This window comes from Python bivittatus, unplaced genomic scaffold (genome assembly GCF_059951505.1).
Source record: "Python bivittatus isolate LINGU-HERP-01145 unplaced genomic scaffold, Pbiv_v1 ctg000810_np1212, whole genome shotgun sequence".
NCBI lineage: Eukaryota > Metazoa > Chordata > Lepidosauria > Squamata > Pythonidae > Python > Python bivittatus.
In genome coordinates, this window is record NW_028277111.1 from 3,255,856 (window position 1) to 3,275,149 (window position 19,294).

Sequence of the window (19,294 nt, forward strand, 5' to 3'; positions counted from 1 at the left end):
TATTTACAACGCCTGCTTTAAAAAAAAGCATTAGAATGGGTTTAATCAGTAATTCAGATTTGCTATTTAAGTAGCTATGCCTCCATTAGAAAAATGATTTACCTTATGCAGGCATATTTTGGAATGCTACCCTAGTGATGTTTTTTCATCTGCCAAATGGGTAAAGATTCCAGATGTCTATCAAGATTTTTCAAACCTGCTAGAAACTTGTCCCATTTGAAACCCCTGTAAAGCTTCTCCTGGTCACAGAAATGTACCTAGATAAGTAATCAGCTACATTTGAATAGTCATGTGTCTCTGAATTTTACGTTTTATGTGCTCTGGAAAAGGGGAGAATTTGATGGTCTTTAGGACATTCAGAAAAACTCCTGCTGTCCTATATACATTTTGGGGAAAAGGTAAATCTTGTTCAAGTTGAGCTCAGTTCTTGGTGACTTCATCTGATTATGTGCCATCAGGTTGGCGTGGACTCTTAGTGACTACATAGATTTCCTCCATAATGATCTATCCCTAACTTGATCCTTCAGGTCTTCCAATAGTGCCCCCATCACCACAGTAACTGAGTCCATTCTCCTTGCTGCTGGTTGTCCTCTTTTTCTCTTGCCTTCCACCATTCCCAGCATCAGAGCCTTCTGCAGAGACCTAGGTATTTGCATAAGGTGTCCAAAATAGGATAATTTGAGCCTGGTTGTTTGTGTCTTGAGTGAGAACTCTGGGTTGATTTGTTCAGTGATCCATTGGTTTGTTTTCTTGGCTGTCCACAGTATTCTCAGGAGCCTTCTCCAACACCAGAGTTCAAAGCGTCAATGCTCTTTCTCTCCTGCTTTTTCAAAGTTGAATTTTTGCTTCCATAAAGTGTTACAGGGAATACCATTAGTTGCACTATTTTGATCTTTGTAGGTATAGACATATCACAGCATCTGATGACTTCATAGACATGTCCATATCACCCTAATGGCAGAAAGTGAAGAAGAACTAAAGAGCCTCTTGATGAGGGTGAAAGAGGAGAGTGCAAAAGCTGGCTTGAAACTCAACATTAAAAAAACTAAGATCATGGCATCTGGACCCATCAATACTTGGCAAATAGAAGGGGTAGAAATGGAAGCAGTAACAGACTTTATTTATTTGGGCTCCAAGATCACCGCAGACGGAGACTGCAGCCATGAAATTAAAAGATGCTTGCTCCTTGGGAGGAAAGCTATGTCAAACCTAGACAGCATATTAAAAAGCAGAGTCATCACTTTGCCAACAAAGATCTGGATAATCAAAACTATGGTTTTTCCAGTAGCAATGTATGGCTGTGAGAGCTGGACCATAAGGAAAGCTGAGGGCTGAAGAACTGATGCCTCTGAATTGTGGTGCTGGAGAAGACTCTTAGGAGTCCCTTGGACTGCTAGAAAGTCAAACCAGTCAGTCCTAAAGGAAATCAACCCTGACTGCTCATTGGAAGGATTGATAATGAAGCTCAAGCTCAGATACTCTGGCCACCTAATGCGAAGAGAGGACTCTTTGGAGAAGACCCTGATGCTGGGAAGGATTGAAGGCAAAAGGAGAAGGGGACAGCAGAGGATGAGATGATTAGATAGCATCACTGAAGCAATGAACATGAAATTGAGCAAACTCCAGGAGGCAGTGAAGGATAGGAAGGCCTAGCACAATACGGTTCATGGGGTCATGAAGAGTCAGACACAATGACTGAACAACAACAACAACAAATATATTTGAGTTGAGCTTGACTTCTGAAGATTGCCTCCATGCAAGTTTTCTTGGGAGTATTATAGAATCGGTTTGATGTTCCTTCCTTAGGAATGCTTTTTAGTCTTCTGCCCTGCACCTCTCACATTCCCAAATGGTCCCCCACTCCAGTGCTGACTTTGCTTAGCATCGGAGATCAATTTGGGACAGCAAGGTGCTATTATTTCTTGAGGCGTAAGGTGACTTAAAGGCACAGTCAGAAATTATTCCTATGTGAAAAGAAAAGAGAACAGGATAGAAAATTTAGTAAACTGTAAAAGAAATGTGAAGGAGGAGAAAAGATGGAAAAATCTCCAGAGAGAATTAAACTCAAATAATCTGGAGCTGCAGAGATGGTGTCAGGAATGCTCAGGCTGAAAATCAACAGAAGTTGGCAAGAAACATTCAGCAGAAAGGGCCTATTCATATATGTTCAGAGGAAAAGCAAAAAAAAAAACCCATCTGTCTATCAGTTGCTCAGTAGATTTGACAAAGAAAAAAAAATCTGAAATCAATTTTTAATTTGGCTCAGTCTTCTTCACCAAGGAGGTATGAATCCCTCCCTACATTGGTTAGACGTAACTAAAATCTATTGTAGTTGGACAGTGATTAATTCAAACAAACAAACAAACCTCAAGTATTTTTTCCCCCAAACTTAAGGAATTTTCAACCTGGAACTGTTGTGCTGGAGGCCAACAAGTGTTATCAGGACTAAAGTTAAGTTTCATCAAGAAAGACTGAAGCTACAGAGTACGCTTCACCTTGTAAAAAGGTGAATAAAGAGCAAACTCAGTGCTGGACATTCTTATGCAAGATGGTCCAAAAAAACTAGCTTTGAAAGTGTACCAGAATCTGCTTTCCCCAGCTTTGCTGATGAAGCACCAGTAATCATGCCCTTCATTCATGTTGAACTATGATGCTGTAAGGAAACAGATCCTCCTGTAATTCATAGAGGGAATCCCATTGTCTCTTCTCAACTTAGATAAAGGACAGTTTGGCTCTGCCCTAAATGTTGAACTTCCTTGATTCTATTGTTTTAGCAGAACATCTCAGACAAGCATAGTTTCACTTTATTAACCTAGCCATGGGGTTTAGTAAACATCATTTGGGTCTCTGACAGATATTAAATCTGAATTTCCACAATTTGGCAAGCTAGAATGAAACAATCCATATTTTAGTTTGTAAGCTGTAGTTTAGGGTAATTGTCATATATACCATTAGCCAAAGATAAAAAAAATATTAAGTTGAATTCAGCTAACATTTATCAAAATGTTTCACATTGTTGTTGACGCCAGTGATGAATTAGCCTCCAGTTAACATTTAGACAGTGGAGTACAGTCTGATATTTTAAGAAACTATTTATGTAAGAATTAAAACAATTCTATTCCATTCTCAGGGGCAAAGGAAGTCCTACAAACATTGCACATGTGGAAACTAGGATATTGTGGAACAAAGCAGAGCAGGCTGCTGCTGAGCCACTAAGATCATCTCCAAAGATCCTGGTGGTCAGTGGCAGGCCAGGTATTTATAGGGCAGAGCAGAAGGACACCCCTTAACTCCAGAGAGTTCACAAAAGGTTGTCTTTGCACGAAATGCTAAGGCAGGGCTACTGAATTAACCCTTCTGTCTGGATTCACAGGGCAGAAATGAGCCGGTCATATCGTCATTGGTTAAACTTGGGGATGATAACAGACTCAAGTGGGAAGCATTAGATTTCTTTATCACCAGTGGTCTTTTTATTGCAAAAAGCTAACAGTAACAGTGTCAAACCCACATGTTAATGTCCAGCCTTCTTGGCTTTAGGTGCTAGCATCTTCTGCTACTGTAGAGACTATTCAAGAAGACACAGATTTATGCTATCAATGGTTGATGCTAACTGTGGCTTAGCAGAATGTGTGAGCCCAGGCTCCAGGGCTCATGTGGAGTGGCTACTGATGATTCCCCCTGAAGAAACCAAGAAGCAGCTGGAAGGATGTCCTGTGAGTGTAGAGGGGATGGAGAGGGTGGCTGCCTCCGGCTTCCAAGCTCCTCTCCACAGGCACTGTGGAACAAAGTGCAAGGGAAGCAATGGGCCTTTGTCCCATCCAGCCCAGCTATTCTTACGTTCTGATAGAAATGAAATCCAGGAGAGGCTGGAGAAGATCAGGTCCAAGGAATTGAGGATCTAGTTACACAAATCCTCCTTTTCCCCCTTTTTGAAGATGGGAACCACTTTTGCCCTTCTCCAACCTTCTGGTGCTACACTTCCTCTCCGTGATTTCTCGAGGGTCACTGAAGAGTTAAAGGTTTAAAAGACAACTTCTGTGAGAGTGAGGCAGGATGAAGCAGGAAAGATTTTTGTCAGGACGGTATAAATAGAAATAGAAGTGTAGACGTCAAACTCTGTGATGGTATGAATGCCTTGTCTTTTCTCTTGCTTTTTCTCAGCCAGAGTCCATCATCTTGGCCCTGATAGTGAAACTAGAACTGCTGTGCAAACTTCCCAATGCGGTTTTTACAGCCAGTTTTCTATCCTGTGCCTGCCAAAAGGCCACCTTCTGTGGCCTCTACTGTGCACCAATCAGATGCTAATCTGACCTTTAATATCATTCTTTTTGGGTAGTTTGCTGACTTTACACGAGGAGTTTGCAACTAAGTGCAGCAGAACAATGATTCAGATTTCAATCAAAGATTCAGATTTCACCTGAATCAAGACACAATAAAGTTAAATAAATTACCGTTAAATAAACTACAGCTTAGCACTGTGAGAACCCTCTTCAGCTTCTCTGCATCTTTATTATGCTACTGAAAGTAACCACTTGAGACATGGGAGCACTCAATGGGTAAAAGGAGTGAATTGCTTAAATGAGCCGTAAATGGCTCTTTTCCTCTCTGCTGCACGCCTGGCAGAAAGAAGAGATCAAAACACTCTGGACTCCCTTGAACGATCCCCAGGAACCACAGCGACAGCTGCCTCCCTTCGGAGTGCGACAGAGCATGCGCAGGAGACCCTTACCCGCAATTGCCTCCTGGAGGAAAGAGGCGGAGAGGATGGCAGAGGGCGGGAGGCGAGGGGAGGGCGGGAGGGGGGCCGGCCGGCCGGCGCGCTGCCTCTCTAGGAAGAAGCGCTCTCTCGCCCGCAGGCCGAGGCTCCCGGAGACGGAGAGGGCGGGGCGCTGCGGCGGGAGCGGAGAGCCGGGAGTTGGTTGCGGCTGCGCTTCCCCGGGGCAGGAGCGCGAGGGAGCGCCAACCCGCCTGCCCGGGAGGCGTCGTTCCCTGCAAGCCGGGAAGGAGGTTGTGAGTGGGGGCGCCCGCAAAACGGGGGGAAAGCTTCGCGCAGGCAGGGGGAAGCGCCGGGCGGCCGGTTCAGCTCCCCGCTCTCTTCGCCAGGAGGTCCCCGCTGGGTTTCCTCGGCGTCTGCCGCGGTCCGGGGAGCTTGGAAAGTGCCTTCCCCGCCCGCTTGCCCGGGAGGGAGCCTCGGCTGGCCTCTCCCGGCCCTCCCAGCCTCTCTGCTTGCCGTGTCTCGTTGCGGGGAGGGTTGGAAGGGCCCTTCTGTCCCGGGGGCTGGGAGGAGAGGCCGGGGCTGCCCGGGGGTTGCGTAATCGTATATGGGAAAGACCTTGGGAGACGGTGAGAAGAGCCGCAGCCATGGGAATGGTGAGATAAGCAGCCGCTTAGCCTGAAGCAGGAATGTGGGTGGGACAAACATCCCAGAAGGGATCCTCCTTAGATTCTTGGGCTGTAAAGGCAAGGGGGGGGGGGGAGAAAGTACTTTCAGATTTGCAAGATTGATGTCACCTTTGTGAGGTAGGCCAGACAGCAGGACAGGAAGCATGGACAGGTGAGCTAATTCCACTTCTTTATAAGGTTACGTTAACAGAATCTTGAAAGTCTGAAAGTACATTCCCCCCACCCCATCACCTTTACAGCCCAAAAAACTAGGGAGGGTCCCTTCTAGGATGTATGTCATGCCCGCATTCCTGCTGTGGGCGAAGCTGCCTTTCATCTGACCCTTCCCTCAGCTGTGGCTTGTCTCCTTCTCTCCCAAAGTCATTCCCACATACTATTACAGATCGACACTGTCCACTGGGGCTGGAGGCCAGAGGAGAGGAAGGCAAGGCATCGCTGGCTGGTTTGCATTTGGGTTGGTGGGCCTGGGTGGCAAGGTGAGTGGGCAGCCCTACCATGGGAATCAAGGACCGCAACTCAGAGGCCTTTCTTCTTGGTGTGGGATTGCTCAGCCTTTGCTTCAGAACGTTCTTTCAGTGGGTCTTAGAGGGGAAGCAGGAAGCCTCATCCTTTCCATGTTGAGTATCTGCTTGTCCACAGTGAAGCGGTTCAGCGTGAGGGGTCCTTCGCCCAATTTGGCCAGGAAGGAGAGGAGCAGAGTAGGCGCCGCCGGGGAAGCTTGGCCTGAGTGGCCCACAAGATGGACTGGCCAGGGCCAGGAGCGGGTGGCACAGCCCGAGGCCGTCCTGCCGCGGAGCCCGAGGAGGGAGGGCAGCACTGGCCCGAGGAGCCCCCCAGCTCAGGCGCTGAGCGCTTCCGAAGGTTGTGCTACCGGGAGTCCCAGGGGCCCCGGGCAGTGTGCAGCCGCCTGCAGCAGCTGTGCCATCAGTGGTTGAAGCCCGACAGGAGCACCAAAGCTCAGGTGGTGGACCTGGTGATCCTGGAGCAGTTCCTGGCCGTCCTGCCCGCGGAGATGGAGAGCTGGGTGCGGGAGTGCGGAGCAGAGACCTGCTCCCAGGCAGTGGCGCTGGCTGAGGGCTTCCTGCTGAGCCAAGCGGAGGAGAAGAGGCGGCAGGTGAGAGGATGGTGATGGTCCTGGGAGGATGCCCGAGGAGGAACAAGGAGTCCTTGTTTCCCGAACTGCCTTGCCCGGCCCCTTCTAACGGTAGAAGGGACTTTGGTTTCCCTCCGTTTTCAGGCACAGCGTTGTGTTTGCCCACCCAGGTTATTCCGCAGGAGGAAGGGGGATCCCAAGTGTACGTGGATCTCCGCCGATGGATCTAAGATGGTCCAGCTTTGGAGGCAGAGAATAGTCTCCTCCTCCTCCTCATGTTCAGTTGGTTTAGCTTTTCTTCTTCTTTGATCCTGGCTGTTATTTCAGATGCAGGAGTCGTTGATGAAGGTGGAAATGGTCGTGGTATCTCCTGAAGGCGGAGAAGCTCTCTCCGGTCTCTCTATGGGGCATCTGTTGGGAAGGATCTCTGAGGAGGATCCAGCTCCTCTTTGTGGTGGATCAGCAACAGCTCAGGTAGGGAAGCTTCATCCGAGCAGGGAAACGTGGGGGGCGGGGGGGGGTCTGGTTTTTTCATGAGATTCAATGCAGATCTGGTTAAGGAGGTCAGGACTCAACAGGCTGGATCTCTTTTCAAGGTGGTTGTATAACAGCAGCTTATTGAAGTGTTATGTTGAGAACTCAAATTCATTCATGGAAACAGTTGAGTATTTAAGTTTTTTGTGCCTGCAGTAGGTTACAGTACTTTATGTAAAATAAACCCCTTTGCTGTCTTGTGCATGGACAAGAAGAGGAATCCCCTCTTTCATTTACTCACTTTTATTATTAATTTTATTAATATATTAGGAGAGGCAACTATAAAACCGGGTAATACGTTATTTCAAAAAGAAGCATTTTCTCTCTTGCAAAACTCATTTTTAGAAAGTTGGAAATCTGGGAGAGAACTTCCTGGGGCTTCTGGTGAGGAATGTTTCCTTTGACTTTCAGGGCTTGGTGTCCTTTGAGGAGGTGGCTGTGTATTTTACGGAGGAGGAGTGGGCGCTGCTGGATCCCAGCCAGAGAGCCTTACACGGGGAAGTCACACTGGAGAATTCCAGGCATGTGGCCAATCTGGGTAAGGACCTGCTTTGCTTTGGGTTGAATTAATTGTGGAAAGTGTGTGTTATCCAAGCAGTGGGAAAGCACCTTCTAGGTAGATGAAGGACATTCTGGTTTGGTTTGATTTTGATCGTAACACCGAAGTAAATAAATGGAGAAGTTGGTAGATGCTTAACAGGTTCCTATCTCAACTGAGCTTTTATTCTCTGATCTGACTGAAGACCAGATAACCTGAACAGCTTTAGGTGTGTAAGTTACTGCCCTGTACATCTGTTCCTTATGACCACCGAGTTTCCTAGGCTGCCTAATAACCAGTAGCGTTTGTCCTACTGGATGTTTAGTCAAAGGGCCTTCTTTTGGCTCTGGGTAAATCGGTTGTAAACTCCCTGCAGGGCTGAGAACAAGTGGCATTTTTTTCCTTGAGTGCTTCAGTCCAAGATAATTCTACACGCTATTGTTAAAGAAGATGCTATCTGGAAACCTGGGATGATTTCAAGAAGCTAAGTAGCACTGAATCCAGTTAGTACTTAAAATAAGTCAGACAGCCAGTTTAAAAGCAAAGCAAATTCATGTTTTAACATTCCTGCAGTGCTACCAATAGGCATCGGCAGTTTAGCTTCTTCTCAGAATTTTCACACCCTTTAGGGCTTCCTTTGCTCCATTTATAGTGTTTGTTTCCATTTCTCTCTTTGACACATCACTATCGTTCTTGTACCAATTGTGAAAATACTTCTTCCGTAATTCCTCCATTTAAATTTGATTCCCAAAAATTTCATCTGTTTTTTTCTTAATTAGATTCCCACTGCTGGGGCTAGCTGCTGCCATTTATAATTGGCTGAAATTCTGCAAAGTGGCAAGATTTGAGAGAAAAAAGGAGTTCTATAAAGGGAATTTGCAGAAAGGCACAGGAATTGAAGGTGTATGGATGGACTGAAAAGAATTAATGAATCAATTTGAAGCGAGCAAAAATCACATCAATACATTATTCCAGAACATGCTTCTGATTTTAATTCTAGATTTTTAAATAGATCATAAATGAAAAAAAGAATCACTAACACAAGGAGGGACACCATGAAGGTAATAATAAGAGATCAACGTATAGGGCAAATGAGCAGGATTGAATGCATTAAATTCTCAAATTGAGAATTGATGAGTAAAATATAATGGAACAGGGCCAGTGAATAGACATAGAAAAGGGAAAAAAAGAGCTTAATATTTTAAAGACCAAGAAGATAACACCCCTACTTTTATTTTTAAAGTAATATTATTCTGAATTGGACAAACAGAATCCAAAACAGTTGTGAATTAAGCCAATTGCTCAGTCCAATTGTTCCTTCCTCTTTGTATCCTGAACATGGGTTGAAATTCAGTTTTGTCTTCATGAGAACTAGGGAAGGTCTTGTCTGAAAGGTTTTCTCATGTTATAGTTCTGCCCCAGATTCAGGTTTCTTTTGTCTGCCCGTTGTCTTGGTAGCAGCTCTTGCTCTTGTCCCTCAAGGTCGTTCCTTCTTCCCTCCCCTGTCAGCCTCAGTCGTCCCCCCGCCACGCTTCCAGAGAAATCTGAGTCTGGGCCATGGGAATGAAATGCAGATGTGCTACTCCCATTAGAATGAGTTCTCCTGTGCTACATTCCGAAGAGGCCATCTCAGTGGCTTCCCGGTATAGCCTGGTATAGTGGCTGTTGGTGTTGTCCAGTATCTCTGTGTTTTCAAATAGGATTTTGTGTCCAGTGTGCTTGAGATACCAGGCTATACTGGGAAGCCATTGAGATTCACAAACACCAGCACAGTTTCAATAAAAAAGAGAGTCTAAAAATCAACAAAACCTGGCTACCAATCCTGAAAAATACAGCCTGCAAAAGGTCAACGAACTCAGCTCAACCACCAGGACATGTGAACAGTTCACACAATGAACTTGCTAATCACCCCCAGCAGCCCCTCGTTAACAATTCAGTAGAAGAAAAAAAAAAAAAAACCCTGCCTAATCCCCAGGAAAATACACACAGATGCTGACTCCAAAACAAGCAGCCACTCAGTAACCCAACCCCCCCCACAACCCCCCCCCCAGATCTCTATAAATACCCACAGAAGGGTCACTTCACCCTGGGCACAGAGAGAACTGCTCCTGTCTGTGCTCCTGCACTCTGAAGATGCCGGTCACAGGTGCTGGCGAAACGTTAGGAAACAAGACTTCAAGACCACGGCCACACAGCCCGGAAGACCCACACCAGCCATTGTCAAACAAGCCTTTAAACTTTCACATAAAGTTGGTAATTTTCCAGCAGGTCATTGCCCTCAATGATAGGGATGGCCCATTTAGCTACTCCTTCCGTGTTGACTAAGCACAAAAGTCACCTTGATGCAATCTGTGGGAAACTTCACTGATTTGCCCTCCATAAACAGTTCACGTTGAGTAGTGAAGGTCAGGAATTGGTCCTGTCCTCCCCCAATTTTTTTTTGTTTCAGTGTGTTCCTGTGGGAACACAGAAATACTGGCTGCTCTGCAGGCTGCTGTATTGCCATGTGTTGAGACAAATTCTGTCCCAACTTTGTGTTAATTGCATCATGCCATTTTGTAAATTGGTTATTTGTTCACGCACTTGCTACAACAACACTGCAGCGTGCTGCTTGGCAGATAGCGGTTTTTGGAGGCCATGTCTAGAAGCCAAAGCGGGATCTTCTGCCTCCCTAGAAACGGAATAACGGACTTGCAAGATTGATGTCAGCCCTTCCAAGTAGACCAGACTAGAAATCAAAGTCACACAGGCTAACACTGGTTTTATAGAACAATAACAGAAACTTGGAAGCTTGAATTCACTTTCTTCCTCCTTCCCTCCCTTTCTCTTTGTGAGAACTAGGGAGGGGCTTGTCTGAGACGCTTTCTCAGGTTACAGTTCTACCACAGACTCAGGTTTCTTTTATCTGACCGTTGTCTTGGTAGAGGCTGTTCCTCCTGTTCTTCAAGGTCATTCCTTCTGTCCATTACAAGTTCTTATCCTTCCGGAAAAACTCAATTTTGATTTGTACTTCAACCATCATATTCTCACAGATTTCTTTATGTTTGTGGGTGACATTCAACTTAAGACAGATAGCTTAGGGATTATTAGGTGTTCTTTTCCCTGTCATTTGAAATGCCCTGATGAAATTAGGCTAGGTGCATGACTGTACAATGTAGAGTGTTCCTGAAACTACATTTGCTAGGATAAATGTCAAGGCATCAGTTGTCCACAATTCCTTCATTTTGTTCTTTTTTAAATTATTTTTTAATTTAAATAATAATGTGAGTGGTTTTTTTAATAAACCATAGGTAGTCCTTGCTTAGCGACCACAATTGGGACTAGCAACTTGGTTGTTAAGCAAAGCAGTTGCTAAGTGAAACCATGCCTGTGCTTATGATCTTACTCCAGCTTTCCTTTGCTTTAGAGACCTGTGAAGGTTGTAAATGCAAGGATTGGTACTAAATTTTTTTTTTCATCAGCATTGTAACTGACAACGGTTGCTAAATGAGGCAATTGCTAAATGAGGACTAACTGAAAATACCAAAAAACAGATAATAGGCTGGTCTATGATCATAAGATCTGATATACAGAAATTGATTAAAAAAGCTGAAAAAAGAAAAACATGCAAAATGTATGTTGAAGCCACGATTCATTAGAGTAATCCGTAACTGATCTATATTAATCAGTTCTGCAAACCACTGAATATTGGAGCCATATGTTTGTCTTTCCAGTGCTGAACAGCAAGTCTTTTGACTATAAGCCCATGTTTTTTCTCCAAAAGCCAACTCCTGTGTGATAAACTTTAAACAACAAAGTTGAATTAAGCCATGTCAGTGCTTCTTACCGAAATGGAAGAGTTGTTGCTACTGTACCAGCCTCCCTGCTGCATACCAACCTTCCTGCCTGAGATCCTTGACTCTGTGGCCGGGTTGGCAGTGGGATTCTGCAGGCTGATAGTGTTGGGGGACTTCAAGGTGCCTTCTGTGGGTGGTCTCCCAGGTTTATGGAGGAGCTGAGGGAGATGAAATGGGAGAAGAGAGCTTAGGGCCCACTGGAGGGAGACAAGGAGCAAACCCAATATAACACGAGTTAGAGCTGCAGTCAAGGCACATTGGACATCTCTGGTCCACGAGCTGCGTTGGCTACCAGTATGTTTCCAGGTGCAATTCAAGGTGCTGGTGGTTACCTTTTTTTATTTGTCCTCTCTCCATACCATATTTAAATAGCAATTTGTAATATGTCCTGATAAATGATGTTTATTATGTAGAAGCATTTCAAATTCTGTCGTCTTTCTCAGGGTCCCTCCTTCTCTAAGGTTTTTTCTTATTTTTACATTTTGTTCTTGATTTGCCCTTGCTCCTAATGATCTGGTCTTTGGACAACCAAAGAGCAGAGTTTTTTCATAAGGAAAAACAGAAATTCCTCATGAAATTAAAGGGGTAAATAACCCAAAAGAACATCATGTTTCAGGCAGAACCATAAATAAAATGAAACCTTGGTTTCTTCTAGGCATACAAAGAGTAAAGAAGCAAAATCTTGGATATACAGAAATAACAGGTGCACCATTTTTCTGTGATGAACGTAAGGATTAACTTTTCCTTCTTTCATTTCTTTCTTTCTTCAAATTAGCTTACGGGCAGGAGCATGAGAACTACAAGGAGCCCAGCATAGCACTATTACAAATGATCAAGTGTGAAGAAGGGCTGCTTGGAACTCAAGGAGCACCACAAAGGAGTAAAAAAACCTGCATAAGGAATGGAGGGAAGAATTATTCTCCTTCCGTTCATAATGAAGTCCATGACCTCCCAACCCAGCAAGTTCAACAAGAAGAAGAAAAGGGAAAATATCTTGCATGTGGCAAAACAGACAATGAGAAATCTGATTTCACTAAATATTGTGCAATCCAGACTGAAGAGAAACAATATGAATATCAAGAGGGTGGGCAAAGTATCGATCCTACCTGCTTTCTTGCTTTACATCAAGCATACATCAAAGAGGCACCATATACATTTATAAATTGTGGGGAGAATTTCACTTTGAGCAGCCATCTTATTTCCCATAAAGAGGAGAAACCATATGAGTGTGGAAAGGGATTCAGTAAGAAACAGTTACTTATTTTACCCCCAAAAAATCCCCCAAGGGCAAAACCCTATAAATGTCGGCAGTGTGAAAAAACATTCGCTCAGAGGGGTAACCTTATCATACATGAAAGGATTCACACAGGTGAGAAACCATATGTATGCCTGGTGTGTGGAAGAAGATTCAGTCAGAGTGGTCACCTTACGAGACATCAACGATCCCACACGGGGGAGAAACCTTATACATGCCTGCAGTGTGGAAGACAGTTCAGTGGACGTTCAAACCTTGTGAAGCATGTAAGAAGCCACACAGAGGAGAAACCATATATATGTACGGAGTGTGGAAAGAGCTTCCGTGACAACAGTGTCCTTGTTTGCCATAAAAGGATCCACACAGGAGAAAAACCATACAAATGCATGGAATGTGGGAAGAACTTCAGGCGGAATTGTCACCTTGTAACTCATAAAAGATTTCACACAGGAGAGAAACCATATCAATGTCTGGAGTGTGGAAAGAACTTCAGTCAGAAAAGTAACCTATTGCAACATAGAAGAATTCACACCGGGGAAAAACCATATAGGTGCCCGGAATGTGGAAAGAGCTTCAATCAGAGCAGTCAATTTATTTGCCATAAAAGGATCCACACAGGAGAAAAACCATACAAATGCCTGGAATGTGGAAAAAGCTTTGGCCACAACGGTAGCCTTTTTCAACATAAAAGAATTCACACAGGAGAGAATCCATACAAATGTACAGAATGTGGAAAAAGCTTCAATCAGAACTATAAACTTTTGCAACATAAGAGAACTCACACAGGGGAGAAACCATATAACTGCAAGGAATGTGGAAAGAGTTTCAGTTGCAGCAGTGATTTTATTTGCCATAAAAGAATTCATACAGGAGAGAAACCATATAAATGCCTGGAGTGTGGAAAGGGTTTTAATAAAAGCAGTCGTCTTACATCTCATAAAAGAAAGCATACAGGAGAGAAGCCATATAAATGCACAGAGTGTGGAAAGAGATTTTCTTATAAGAATGGTCTTACAAGACATCAACGAACCCATACGGGGGAGAAACCATATACTTGTCTGATATGTGGAAACAAGTTCAGTGGAAGATCAAGCCTTGTAATGCATGTAAGAATCCACACGGGGGAGAAACCACATAAATGTACAGAGTGTGGAAAGAGCTTCCGTAAGGACAGTAATTTTATTTGCCATAAAAGGATCCACACAGGGGAAAAACCGTACAAATGCCTGGAGTGTGGAAAGAGCTTCACTCAAAATGCTAACCTTATTAAACATAAAAGAATTCACACAGGAGAGAGACCATACAAATGCACAGAGTGTGGGAAAAGCTTCAGCCAGACAAATCACCTTTCGGAACATGAAAGAATCCACACAAGAGAGAAACCATAACTTGGGAGCTTTAATCACAAGTGTTTTCTCAAATAGGGACCCTCATGGGAAAAACAATAGAAATATGTGGTCTGTGGAGTAATGTTCAATTGGAAGAGTAGCCTTAGCAGACATAGAGGAATCCACGTGGAGGAACTCTAAAAATGCCATGTGTGGAAAAAGATTCAAAAGGAGCACTGCCCTTATTTCACACAAGAGGTCTTATTTTGGGAGGAATGCCTCAAGTACGTAGAAACTCTGAATACCAAGACTGGCCCTTTTTTCCAAAGAAAACACATAAATATGTGAGTTTGGATAAGCTGCATGGATCATAAATGTGTGGAGTGTAGAAAGGGCTGATCCATGCAGGAAAAAGTATATGAAGAAATGGGAGTGAGGAACCTGTTGTAACGGGACATTCCATCTTAAACCCCAGAAAACTTCCACTTGGGAGAGAAAATGTATAACGTGGAAAGGGTTTTTTTTTTTTTTTTTCCCAACTCTTCACCACATTGTTAGATTTTTTATTGTTAGATTGTTAGACCAACTTTCAGTATTTTTCCCAATTTAACAGACTGAGTCTGGGATTGTTGTAATGGAGGCCAGCAGGGTTTATCAGGGAGCTCAAGTCCCAGGAAAACTGATGGAAGCAGGTGGGAATGCTTAGCCTTCTAAAAAAGGGAACTAAGAGGGATATAATAACCCCGTTGAAGCATTTGATTAGGTGTCCCATAGAAGACAGGAAAGGCTTGTCCCAGAGTACAGAATAAGTGTGGCAGAATCCAGTTGAAAGTTACAAAAATATGATAATAGTGGTGAAACTGTCAAATAATAGGTACCTCAACTGACTCTCCCCTTAATAAAGACAGGAACATACTTCCTCCTCTCCAAAAGCCCACTTTTAGCCAACTCTTCAAAAATTTGGCTAAAAATTTCTTCTCCCTTATTTTACTTTTTGAAGAAGAAAATCTTTGGGATTTTTTCCCTTTCCTATGGACCACGCTTTCTGGTGCTGTATCTTTTGTGAAAGTGTAGATGAATTTCCCTCTTTTTCTTATCCTGAATCTCCAGGTAGAAGTGAGTTGCTTCTGTCGATAACTCATTAAACAATGGAGTTTGTTTGGTATTATTTCCCATCTGGTCAAAGCCACACTGTCACCATCTCAGATCGATGGCTGCAGCCCAGTTGTGGTTTGATGTTCCTCGGTCTGGCTTTGGTGGCTCCTCTGCTCCCTGACTTTTTGTATTTCCTCAGGCTCTGGGAAATGTGCTAGTCGTTGCTCTTTGTTTGCCTGACTGCCATTCCTCAGAGGTGTTCTTCCCTCTTCAGACCATGGGGCATTTGCTGTGGGAGGAAGGAGAGCTGCCATATTTAGTGAGCAGGAAAATGACCATAATTAAAAAGGTCCTGAAGCATCAGCAGCTGTGATGCCATTGGCATTTACAAGATGGCTTCCTTGGACAAGGCAGCAGCATCTCTTGACCCAAGCAGGACCTTCCTGACTGAGGGACCAAAAGAAGAGTCTCCACAACTCCTTATTTGGGGAAAAAGCTTTAGTTCTTCTGTGGGAGTAGATGGAAGCTGCCGGGGCAGAGGGCAGAAAAAAGCAGGATTTAACATCTCTCCGCCTGAGTCTTCTTGTGTAGATTTCTCTGCTGGAGATGCTTTTTAGTCCATGACTGTGCATTGAGCAGTTCCTTGTATTTATCTCTTACTACTGAATTTTTGATACGTAACTAGTCAAGTTAAAAAAATAAAAGTTTAGTCTTTGTTTATTTCTCCATTACAATTGCGTATCAAAAAAAGGAAAATAATATTCATACAAATGCAGATGTAAAAGAATATAGAACACATAAGGAAAAAGGGGGGAAATACAGTATGTACAGTGCATTGAGAAAGTACTCAGACCCCCTTCATTTTTTTCAATTTTGTTATGTTGCAGCCTGATACAATAGTTCAAATTCATTTTTTTTCTCATTAATCTACACTCAGTACCCCATAATGACAAAGTGAAAACAGAATTTTAGAAATGTCTGTAGATTTATTAAAAAGAAAAAACTGAAACATCACATTGGCATAAGTATTCAGACCCTTTGCAACAACACTTGAAATTTAGCTCAGGTGCCTCCCGCTTCTCTTGATCATTCCTGAGCTGTTTCTACACCTTGATTGGAGTCCACCTGTGGTAAATTAAATTGATTGGACATGATTTGGAAAGGCACACACCTCTCTATAGAAGGCCTCACAGCTGACAATGCATCCTGTATCAGAGCAAAAGCCATGAGGTCAAAGGGACTGCCTGCAATGCTCAGAGACAGGATTATTGCAAGGCACAGATCTGGGGAAGGCTACAAAAACATTTCTTCTACACTGAAGGTTCCCAAGAGCACAGTGGCCTCCATCATTCTCAAATGGAAGAGGTTTGGCACAACCAGGACTCTTCCAAGAGCTGGTCGCCCGGCCAAATTGAGCAATTGGGGGAGAAGAGCCTTAGTAAGAGAGGTGACCAAGAACCCGATGGTCACTCTGACTGAGTTCCAGAGATCCTGTGTGGAGATGGGACAGAGTTCCAGAAGGACAACCATCACCGCAGCCCTCCACCGATCTGGGCTTCATGGCAGAGTGGCTAGATGGAAGCATCTCCTCAGTGCAAAACACGAAAGCCTGCTTGGAGTTTGCAAAAAAGCACCTGGAGGACTCTCAGACTGTGAGGGGCAAGATTCTCTGGTCTGATGAAACCAAGATTGAACTGTTTGGCCTCGACTCTAAACGTTATGTCTGGAGGAAACCAGGCACCACTCATCACCTGCCCAATACCATCCCAGCAGTGAGGCATGGTGGTGGCAGCATCATGCTGTGGGGGTGTTTTTCAGCAGCAGGGACTGGGAGACTGGTCAGGGTTGAGGGAAAGCTGAATGGAGCAGAGGACAGAGATCTCCCCAATAAAAACCTGTTCCACAGCGCTCAGGACCTCAGGCTGGGCCAAAGCGTTCACCTAACATGAGAACGATCCTAAGCACACAGCCAAGACAACACGGGAATGGCTTAGGGACAATGTCCTAAAGTGGCGCAGCCAGAGCCCTGACTTGAACCTTATTCAACATCTCTGGAGAGACCTGAAAATGGCTGTCCACCGACAGTCCCCATCCAACGTGACAGCTTGAGAGGATTTGCAAAAAAGAATGGCAGAAGATCCCCCAATCCACATGTGCAAAGCTTGTCACGTCATACCGAAAAAGATTCGAGGCTGTAATTGCTGCCAAAGGTGCTTCAACCAAGTACTGAGTAAAGGGTCTGAATACTTAAGTACATGTGATATTTCAGTTTTTTCTTTTTAATAAATTTACAGACATTTCTAAAATTCTGTTTTCACTTTGTCATTATGGGGTACTGAGTGTAGATTAATGAGGGGAAAAAATGAATTTGAACAATTGCAGTATCAGGCTCCAATATAACAACATTGAAAAAAGTGAAGGGGGTCTGAATACTTTCAAAATGTACTGTATGATAAAATACATGTGGATAACTAAGAAGTCCTGAATAACCAGCTGACCTAAAGTATCATGGCTAATATGTTCTATACACTGTTAATGAGCCACAGCAATACTATAGAGATCTCATACCCAATTTCTAATTAATTCATGTCTCCATGAAGCTGAAAGTATATTTAATTAGGACAGTGGTGTTCCTACATGGAAGTCCTGGAAAAAACTTACGTATGGGGCAATGGCCTCATGTAACATCTGCCTCTGCTGGGAGAGCTTAAGGGAAGGTGGGCTGCAGATACCCTTCGGGTAGGCCTGGGATACAGCAGGAGAAGGAGGGGAGGCTCCGGTTTTGTCGGCATCCCCGTTTGAGGCAGGTTTTAGAGCCAGCCTTCAATCCCATGGCTGCCAAAAGGCACCTGGTGTGGTTTCTACTGGTCCCCTCAAGGCGCTAAATTAAGTTTTGATTTCCTGGTTGCTTTGAGGTGGTTTCCTGACTATTATGGGAACAGTTTGAGTGCGAGAGACCAATATTTTCCCATGGGTCAAAGAGAGAAGAAGGTGAAATGTGCAACTAACCCTTTTCCCATTGTGCACCATGCAGTTGGGAGCATTTCCTTGCTGGGGCATAGTAAGACATTCGGCATGTGGAGCAGGGAACTCCGTGTTCTGGAGAAGTAGCACATCTTCACCACGGACTGCCAGGGCTGGGAGGGCTATTGGGGGTCTTCTAGTCCCTTCCAATCCCTGCGCAGGACAGGAGCCCTCAGTTGTCCCAGAGAAATGCCCGTCCGACCTTGGATCCAGAGGCTGCAGTGAGGGAGCCCTGCAACTCCAGGCAGCAGGCCCTTCCACGGCTCAATGGCACTGGCAGTCAGGAAGGTCCTCAGTCTGCTCCTGCGTCTCCCAACTTTCCATTTTCTCAAAAAGAAAAAGATGGAAACAATAAGGGAGGCGTGGAGGGGGACACCTACGAGGACCTGCAACTCTGTCCTTGGACGCCTGGGAGGAGCAGCAGCAGCAGCACCACCCTTGGGACCCATCCCCGGGACAGCCCACGGACAGCCCGACCATGGCTCCCACCCCACGCCCCGGATCCCCTCCCAAGGCTGCTTGAGCTCCTCTCCGCACCGCCAATCCCTTGAAGGATCCCCGGGAATCCCGGCACAATCTGTGATGGAATGGAATTATGGAGGCCAGGCTCAGGGAGATAAGCGTTTTCTTAGTTCTCCGCGAGGGCGTGGGAACTACGAGAGGATGAGGCTGGCCCTTCCCTGAGGAATGCAGGGTGGAGTGGCTGGCTGGCCGGCTGGCTTGGGAGCTGGGGTTTCGGTCTGGGGAGATTCTTGCTAGAGGTTGTAGCTAAGAAACATAGCTGAACTGATTTTGCATTGTCTCTTGGAGTTCTTTGGGCTAAAGCTGACGTCAGTCTCCCCAGACCGAAACCCCAGCTCCCCAGCCAGCCAGCCCTCCGTGCATTCCTCAGGGAGGGGCCAGCCTCATCCTCTCGTAGTTCCCACGGCCTCGCGGAGAACTAAGAAAACGCTTATCTCGCTGAGCCTGGCCTTCCTAGTTCCATTCCATCACACAATCCCCCCAGCGACAGCTCAATTGCAGACCTGGCAAGTTCCTCCCTTCAGAGTGGGTCGGAGCATGCGCAGAAGAGCTCGGCCGGCACTTGCCTCCTTCAGGAAAGAGGCGGACGGGGTGGCAGCCAGGGGCCTTTTATGGGGGGGCGGGAGGCGCGTTGCCTCTCTAGGAAGGAGCGCTCTCTCGCCCGCA

The 19,294-nt window shown here is 45.1% G+C and overlaps 1 protein-coding gene and 1 long non-coding RNA gene across 2 annotated transcripts; one reads left to right on the forward strand and one right to left on the reverse strand.

The window, feature by feature from the left end:
- The first annotated feature begins 5,448 nt into the window (after positions 1-5,448).
- LOC148213936 (uncharacterized) lies at positions 5,449-16,952 on the forward strand. The gene is made up of 4 exons (XM_088129417.1): positions 5,449-6,517; positions 6,824-6,970; positions 7,442-7,568; positions 12,180-16,952. The coding sequence occupies exons 1-4, from the start codon at positions 6,143-6,145 to the stop codon at positions 14,045-14,047; spliced, it is 2,517 nt and encodes an 838-aa protein (XP_087985543.1). The 5' UTR covers positions 5,449-6,142; the 3' UTR covers positions 14,048-16,952.
- On the reverse strand, positions 15,627-19,245 carry LOC148213937 (uncharacterized). Its single transcript, XR_015793651.1, has 3 exons — positions 19,132-19,245; positions 18,092-18,433; positions 15,627-15,763 (listed from the first exon to the last, which is right to left on the reverse strand). It is a non-coding gene; the product is annotated as an uncharacterized LOC148213937 (long non-coding RNA).
- Between the last annotated feature and the right edge of the window lie 49 nt (positions 19,246-19,294).